The sequence below is a fragment of the Malurus melanocephalus genome, unplaced genomic scaffold (genome assembly GCF_030028575.1).
Source record: "Malurus melanocephalus ecotype Western Australia unplaced genomic scaffold, MMel_1.1 scaffold_353, whole genome shotgun sequence".
NCBI lineage: Eukaryota > Metazoa > Chordata > Aves > Passeriformes > Maluridae > Malurus > Malurus melanocephalus.
In genome coordinates this window covers 150,728-159,441 of record NW_026623585.1, presented here as the reverse complement: position 1 = coordinate 159,441, position 8,714 = coordinate 150,728, and the positions used below count along the sequence as shown (strand labels likewise).

The 8,714-nt window shown below is 49.1% G+C and overlaps 1 protein-coding gene across 1 annotated transcript in view; it reads left to right on the top strand.

Moving 5' to 3' along the window:
* Positions 1-1,918: 1,918 nt before the first annotated feature.
* Positions 1,919-8,714, top strand: part of LOC130580668 (DEP domain-containing mTOR-interacting protein-like) — a 15,989-nt gene continuing 9,193 nt past the window's right edge. Inside the window, exons 1-2 of the mRNA XM_057378313.1 lie at positions 1,919-2,181; positions 8,182-8,360. Coding sequence (XP_057234296.1) covers positions 2,096-2,181; positions 8,182-8,360 — 265 coding nt within the window. The 5' untranslated portion in view covers positions 1,919-2,095. The remainder of the gene's footprint in view (positions 2,182-8,181; positions 8,361-8,714) is intronic.

Genomic DNA, 8,714 nt, shown 5'->3' with positions numbered 1-8,714 from the left:
GGGAGAACAGCTACTCCACAGTCACCTCCTCTATGGCAGTTGCAGGTTTACAGTGCTGCTCTGTCCTCTCAGGAGAAGTTTCAGTCCTTTTTTCTGTCTGCCATCCCCACAGGCAGCTTTCCAAGCACAGCTCCATCCTCAGCAGCCCCGGACATCRCCCTCACTCTGCTCCCTTGACTGTTTCCCAGGCTCGAGATAGGGAGATAACATATTTTTAGTAGCTTCTCTTCCTTGTTTTTGTGTCTTAAGTAGAAACATTAATGCCTAATTTAAAGGGCACGTTTTATGAGGTTATTTATGGGAGCAATAAGCTTTTTTCCTCCCTTGTTTTTCATGGAAGAAGCTGGCAAGAGCTGAAATCCTTTACCTTGTTACTGGAAGAGTAAAACACTCTCAGGCTTGGAGCTGAGTATTTATTTATTTATTTATTTATTTATTTATTTATTTATTTATTAAGGAAGATAGTTATTATCCAATGACTAAAACAGCAGCAGTTTTTCCATAGCTGAGGTGAGCGATGGGATGGGCAGGTTTGGGGAGCTCTCCCCACTGTGTCCACGCTGGGAATGAAGGATGCTGCAGCAGGGCAGGGACAAGCCCAGCCTGCCCCGGGAACACCTCAAAGGCTCTTTAGTGAGCCTGGCACGGACAGCCCGGGCTCCGGGAGCCGTTCCGAGCCTGTTCGGGGCTGCGGCGGACCCTGGCGGTGCGCACAAGGGCAGCCTGTTTCCCTGCCTTTGCGGGGCAGAGASAGCGCTCCGGGACAGCCTGGATAGAGGGAGCCTTGTTGGAACAGCCCATCCTGCCTCTCTCGGGCTGTTTGGCTTGGACAGGAGCGCCGGGAGCGAGGTTTGYCCTGCCCAGGGTGCCCCAGTGAGAGCTGCGCCTTCATCCTCTGCCTCCTGCTCCTTCGGGCCGCTCCTGTGGCAATTCCCGACCCACATGRTTKGGWTTAKCAGTACCGTGGCATGGGGAAGGTGMCTCTGGAAGTCTCTGTGCTGGTGRAGAMACTGGCAAAGTCCCTGCCTGCTGATGGATTGCTGCTACAGAGGAGATAATTAAAGACGGCATTTAGTTTAGTGATGCTTTATTGGACTTCACATCGAAGCAGAACCTTCTCAGCTGATAAAATTTCCATCTCTGCCCTCACCCCCATCTTCACACTCTCTATTGGAAAGGTTTCTTTTGTGTTTCTGAGGTTTGGTCCCCTGTGCCAGGCAATGCTTTTCACTCCTGACTCAACTGATGGCAGTATGATTGCACATGGATCTGACAGTAATGATGGATGGAATTAACCCTCTCCACATCCCAGCTCCTCTGCCTTTTTCCTCGYTGGTCACCATCCCTTCCAGGTCAGCTCTGGCCTTGCAGAAATTTCCTCAAACAATGGAAATGCTGGATGGTAGCTGAGGCRGGTGCCAGTGCCTGGAGGCAGATTTTAGAGGTGGCATCAGTGTCAGCTTGGCACCCGCACAGCTCCGGGCTCAGCAGTGCCAGATCCTGCTATTTACAGCCCGTGCTTCTCCATCCAGCCTCTCCGAGGCTCCTGCACTGAGGGAGGGCTCCAGCTGCTCCGAGCCCCTTTTCAGCAAGCCTTGGYCTTGCTGTTGGGTGCATCCCAACCTGTGGAGAGGCAGAGAGCCCGCAAGGAGAAGGATGGGAACAAGGGACACGGCTTGCGCTGGGGAATGGCGCATCCCGAACCTCTGCAGGAAAGTTACGGCGTGAGGAAGGAACTGCTCTGAACATCTTCAGCCTCATCAAAACACTCATCCTCCAGCCCGAGTGCGTCCGGAATCACCCACCCGGCAGAGTGAGCACCGTCCCAGCCTGCTGGGAGCATCCCGGCCGGAGCAGCGCTGAGAAAGCGGCAGAGCCGGGCTCGGATTGCTCAGGCTCCTCCTTCCTCCGGAGCTGCCGGGAGGGCAGGAGAGGCGTGGAGCTGCAGTCAGCAACTCCGGGCAGCCTTACCTGCGCTGTGCCGGCAGCGGGGCCGGCTCGGGGACACGGGGACACGGGGACAYKGRGACCAGCATCTTCCCAAACCGCATCCCATGGGGAGCATCTCCCCCCCGCCGCCCCCCGCCTGCCCGGCATGGAGAGCCTGAGCAGCAGCCTGAAGAAAAAAGCCACGGAGCACCACTACAGGGCAGAGGTGATGATTGCTGGAGAGCAGCTGAGGTAGGAGGTCCTGGGGTCCTCCTGTAGCCCCGGGGCTCTGGGCTGTGTCCCGTTAGCAGGAGGCTCAGAGCTTTATCCTTGAGCGAACTCTTTCCCCCCGATGCTGGCGWCCCCCTCCCCAATACCTGCTGGCCCTTCCCTCGCCCACCAGAGCGGGGTGAATCAGGTTTTCTGTCACTCCTTGTCCTGCTGCTCCTCTCTGGCACCTCCTGCCCTTCAGATCCAGGTGCCAGGGTGAGTTTAGATGGCAACAGATTTTTTTTCTCCCTTTGCACTTCCCCCAAGCACAGAGCGTGATGTGGTGGCACTGAGCAGCCCCTACAAGGTCCTTGGTCCCTGGACTGAGCAGCATTTGTGGGGATGCTCAGACTTTCAGGGTGACTTGGAATGGCATTCCATGGGTGTCATATACCTGAATTGGATTTTCCTTTCCTGAAAGTCTCTTTTGGGGACTTCTGCTGGTTTGCAGTCCCAGTTCTTGAGCAGCTTCTGAGCAKTTTCTTCCTATGGAGACAGAAATCTATTCTCCTATGCAATGTGGCTGAGAAAATGTGTTCCTTGTGTATGTGGGGTCAGAACCTTCTCCTTGCTTTCCTAGCTCTAGAGCAGAATTTGCTTGTTCATATCTGGATCCGTTCTGGTTTCTTTTGAAATGTGGGTGGAAAATAGGGAATATACCCTTGATAATGTAAATAGCCCAGAGCTTAAGCATGCTAGCAGCAGATTCCTAAAATCAGTTTGGTGTAGGTAGGTTGTCCATTCTCAGCCAGCACTGTGAGCTTTGTTTTTGTTATTTGTACTGTAACAAGGATTGGTAACTTTCAGATAAGAATTGGGGCCCCATCTTGAAAATACAGCCAATGTCCAAAGAGATAGTGCGTGTTCATTCATATTTATATTTCCAGTATTTTATTCATCTGGAATGACTGAGGTTTAAATGGAGCCCTATAACTTGGACCAAAGGAAGGGGTCAGAAAGAAAATAAAACCATCAGGCTGTGTGTCAACACTCTGTTCTGTGTGTGGGGAGTGATGTGGCTTCCTYGTACCTGTTGAAGGACAGGAGGATATCAGACCCTGCACCATTTGGTCATAGTGACTGTAAGCATGAGAAGGGGATACTGCAAATTTGTTTGTGAACAGCACTCTTGTAGTATGCTGCAGACTGAGCTGAAGTTGAATAGAAACCCCAAAATTTATGTAGTTTTGGGAACATCCTATTTTTCTTTCCTTTTTTACTTTTGTATTTTTTTGCCCCTATAGTTGCAGTGCCTTGAAATTTCCTGGTTTAGTGGGCTCCCAAAATATGAGAGCTCACAGTGATGGAGAGGAGTGCTGGGACTGGGCACACAGCAGCTGCATGCTTCTGCTTTGGCCTGGGCAAGAGCCTGTTCCCAGTGCAGAAGGATGGGATGGAGCTGTTGGTGTAAAACTTGGGGAGGAGGATCAGGAGATGGACACCAGCCCAGAGYTGGGCTGCTCCTTCCACTGAACCTCTGGCTGGAAAGAGAACTGAGTGTCACAAAAATTGAATGTTTCAATTCCTCTCCTGTATTCCGGGTCAGGAGTTGGTGGAATCTTCCTGGGACCTGGACAAACAGTGGGGAAACTGAGGCAGAGAGGCTGGGTGATGTCTCAGATGACAGCAGATGGACAGGTCTAGATGTCCACTCTGTTCTTCCCTGCCTTTGCCCAGATGTGGAACACAGAAGCACGGAAAGGAGCCTTGCAKCTGCTCCAGCTCTGTAAAACCTCCATCAGCAAATAACGCTCTTGCACCCACATGAAACATCAAACATTTGTTTTTCCCTGCTCCCCGCTTCCTGCCCTGCCTCCCCACTATTACATTAAATCAAACAAACCTTTGCTCCATCCTTACAGTTCTTTGGCTCCCCAGCAAGTTTGCAAATCCCTCTGAGTTTGGTTTGGCCGGAGGGGTGAGTCTGTTCAGTGTCAGGATGTGTTTCCCAGCCAGGAATGGCTGCACGAGTGAGGCTGATGGAATGTTCTGTGTGCATGGCCGGGAATGAAGCGGATCCTAAAAGAATCTTGGGAGATTGGCCAGCGTGGTTTGGGTTTGCTTGTGTGCCAGAGTCCCTCTGCTTCTGCTGCTGCCTGGTCCAGGGAAGGGGAAAAAGGAGATTTGTGTTCTCATCTCTCTCCCCCAAAAAGATAAAATTTTCGCTGGTATTTTGGCCTTGAGTTTGAGAGAGCTGCTGGCTCGGGCTCGTTCCTCACGTCTGCTGTCATTCCTCTCATGTCAGACACACAAACTTGCACGAAAATCACATGGGTTTTACTGGGCGTTGTGTATTCCTGGGTGGCATTCTGTAAGAGAGGCCCAATTAGTCACTTCTAATTGCAACAAATGGCTTATCTGCACAGAGAGATTCTGGAGCAGCTTCCTCGCTTTGCATTCACGCCCTGCTGTAATCGGAGTTCCTCAAGTATGGACAAGCCCTGGTGTGCTCTTGTCTGGGTATTCCCATGGTCAAGAGAAGCAGCTGTGCTCTAATAGCTCTGTTAAGCTGCATTAATCACTCCTGAACATCAAATATACTCAGTACATTTATGTCTTGCACAGTAAAAGTGAGAAGGAAGCTTTTTCTCCTACGGAGAATAAAATTGCAGTTTCAGYCACTGTCCAAAACTTTCAGAGGTGACGAGTGTTTTATTTGGATACTCAGACTGCACTGCTGTTAAATGAGGTGTACACATTGCTCTGTGCAGCTGAACATGTCAAAATCAGCATTTTTGCCCAGAAGTCTTTGGTCTGCAGGAGTTTTGGTGGCTCTGTGTTGGACTCACACCTCTTGTAGTGAGAATGGCTTCCTTGAGCAATCGTGGGGCACTGCTCGATGCAGGACATAGTTCAGAGATGAGACTTCATGCTCAGAATGACCTTAAAAAGCTGATTATTAAATTTCTAGCACTGGTGAAAGGGATGAYTGGGAAGTAGACTTATAGCTTCCTGTGATTTCTTTTYRAGAGTTAGGTCTTYCTATACATATATTTAAATACATGTRGGAAAATAAATCTCWGTACTGCTTTGGGCTGTCACAGGGATGCAAAGCCCTCCCCTGTCCCCAGATGTGCTGGTGTTTTTCAGAYTGGGGGTGCAGCAAACTGGGGTTTGCTGAGCCTGTTTGCAGCAGCCCTTTAGCCTGAATGTGCCTTTCCAGCAGCAGAGATGTTCCTGCGTCTGTTGCTGCCTTTTAGTGAAGACTTTGTTGTTTTGGGTGGGTTTTTTATTTGTTTTTGTTTGTTTGTTTGTTTGTTTTCTGTGAAGATGGCAGCAGAAAAGATCCTTTTGGATGATGCATCTTTCCAAGGCCACTCATTTGTACTCATCTGCTGTGGCCATGTGGAGTTAACATCCTTGAAAGATCCACCTTGGCATTTGAGATGCTCAAGGTCTGTTTGCATGGGAGGTGAGGGAGGGTTTATTCCTCTTCTGTTTTGACGTCCCTTTCATCAGGGTTACCCAGGATGAATAATGATGGCTTTGTAGTGACCTTGACAAAGAAACAGTTTGCTTACCCAACACAACCTACCCAAAGCAAACGCACGTGGAGGCTCCGGCTGCCAAGCCAGGAGTGTTTCATAAGAGCCCATTCTCATGTTCCAGCAAGACTTTTATCCTGACCTTATTCCGCCTTTTCTTTTTTTTTAATCCTTTTGAAGAAGTAATATGTCCACAGGGTAGATTTTGCCATCTAGAAAACTCATAATATTTCATATTAACATATTCCTTAWTTTTTTTTTAATCTGGAAACATGATTGTAACCCACTCGTGGTTTCATCAGCTTTGTTTTTGTAACATCACACGAGAGCTGTTACATCCTGTGGCTGAAGGACAAAGTTTGTCTCTTCAGGGTTGACAGGAAACAGTAAACAAGAGGAAAGTGAAAAGTCCACAAGGACACTTGAGCCGAGCCTCTTCCGCTGCCCTGGGCCTGCAGGACAGAGGGAAAATTTGTCACAGGCTTAAAACAGCCCCTAAAGGTCCAAGATGCTGCTGCCCCAGAGGTGCTGAAATATCACTTAATTCCTGTGCTGCCAATTGCTCCCAATAGAATACTTGCAGAATAAGTGTATTTTTAAATATTTTTAATCTTAGACCTTAGCAGCATTGCTTGCTAAAAATATTTTTTTCTTTAAATTTATTTTTCTCCTGCAAAATCCATGCAGTTTTTTCTGTATTCTGAAACATGATTAAAAAAAAAAAGAAGAGGGGGAATAGTGTTCTCCCAGCCAGTTTCTATCCAGGCCTTGTGTGATTGTGGCTATTGTATGGGATGGGGGGTGTGTATGAGTGTAAATATATATATATATTATTTATAGACTTCTGCAGACTCTTGATGGCAATAGAGCACTCCTGGAACATTTCTTATCTTTACCAAACATTCCTCTGAAGTGCCTTCCCACTTGTTGGTTGTGAAGAAAAAAAAACCCATAAAAATTGGCTGTGTYTTCCCCCATAGGTGGGGAGCCTCTGTTTGCAGTCACTGCTGAYGGTGTCTGGTTGCATTTTGACAGTGGACCATGAAATAAAGGAAGAAAAAAGGCAAAACCTCTAAATATAGCRAGGCAGCTGTCTGTGGAGTGTTCTTTCTGGGTAAAACCCAAATGCAGAACAAATGCTGGTCACATGTGAGAATGAGGATTCCAGGTAAAGAGTGAAATCCTGGATATAGACCCCAGGATTTGAGAGAGGTCTGTCTAAGGCAAGGCCAGGAGCTGGTTCTGCATGAATATTTCATTTAGTATTTTAATTAGCTGGATARTCTGAAAACTTCTGTCAACTTCTCTGCATTAATTGCAAAAATCAATTACTAATTATTCCTCTAACAGAGGTTTTATGGGAAAACTTTTAGGACCTTAATATTTGTAAATCTGACAATGTAGGATAATCCACTATGGGCTGATAGGTTTTTGGTATTTAAACTTCTTGTGTGATACCTAAAAGTATTGTCCAACATGCTGTGTTGCACATAAGAGTTTTCCAAAAAGAACAAAAGAACCTGAGGCATGAAATAACGAGAGGCTACAGTGTTTAGTGCCTTAGTAAAATACACTGTCCCAGGGCAAAACTGGGAATTACGATGAATAATTTGAAACAAAAACCATCCCGGAGTTCCAGAGATGTTTAATTAATATCTCCCCTCAGAGTCTGCTGCACACACCGGGCATTTTCCAGCGCTGGTGTTTTGGGAACGGTCATGACCACAGGGCAGGAGTTTGGCCCCTGCACAGATCTCCTGCCAAAGTGGGCTGGCTTTGGCTGCAGCACAGAGGAACTCTGTGCCTTGTGGCTCGCTCACTTGTTAAGGTCCTTTTGAAAGTCAGAGCTGGGCTCACCTGAGTGACCTTCCCCCACGAATCTTTCCTTCGGAGCTTCAGAGCAGCCATAACATCGGGGTTTTGGGGATAGGAAGGCGGTTGTTTGGGTAAATTCCRTCCCAGTCAATCCCAGCAGGAGCCAGAAAATGTCAGGGCTGTTGCTGTGGGTGAGTGGGGACATGGAGGAGGTGGTGATGGGATCCAGTGGCACTGCTTGCTTGGACAGAAGGAAGGAGGGCTCCTGTTACTGCTCCCACCCCGAGTTATGAGTAAGACCTGGTTCTGGGGGCAGCTTTATTCCTGCTTTTGTGGTCATGGGGAAGGAGAACTAGTCACAGAATCATACCAAGATGACAAAATCATGTACTGCTATTTTTTTCTGAGTTTTGACCTCACTTCACCCCCTTTGATTGGCTGCTGTGTGTTTTAAAGCCTTGTTTAGAATGAAGAGACACATATGGGTCAGACTGGCTGCTCAGGCGATCTGAGTGGTGGCAGGAGGAGAGGAGGGGATGGTGGGGATGTTCCTGGAGATGTTTGGGTGAGTTGGTCAGTCCCAGCTGAGCAGTGGAGTGTCCAGGCTGGACAGAAGCTGGGCCATCAGCCCCGAGAGTGCCCTGCCAGCCCAGCCGGGCTCAGTGGCTCCCTTTCCCCGCAGGCTGCGGCTCCACGATGGCAAACTGGTCAAGGACAGGAGGTACCACCTGCGCACCTACCCCAACTGCTTCGTGGCCAAGGAGCTCACGGACTGGCTCATCGACCACAAGGAAGCGCCCGACCGCGAGACCGGCATCCGCCTGATGCAGAAACTGATGGATCACTACATCATCCACCACGGTGTGTGGGAGGGCTCTGCTCACCCCGGGTGACCCTCAGCCCCTGTGGGCCACCCTGCCMTGGGTGAGGGCTCCTGGAGAAGCTGGGAGAGGCTGGATGGGGCTGGGTCTGTGTGAAGATGTGCTGCTTTGGGGGATGTGGCAGTTCCCTGCCCACCACTGGTGAAATGGCATGGGAAGTGTCTCCTGTTTGAAAGCAAGCTCAGTAACGCCTGACCCAGGCGATTCCCTGTATCCCTGTATTCCTGCTCTGTATCCCTGTATTCCTCACCTGTATCCCTCTATTCCTACTGCTCTGTATCCCTGTATTCCTGCTCTGTATCCCTGTGTTCCTGAGCTGTATCCCTGTATTCCT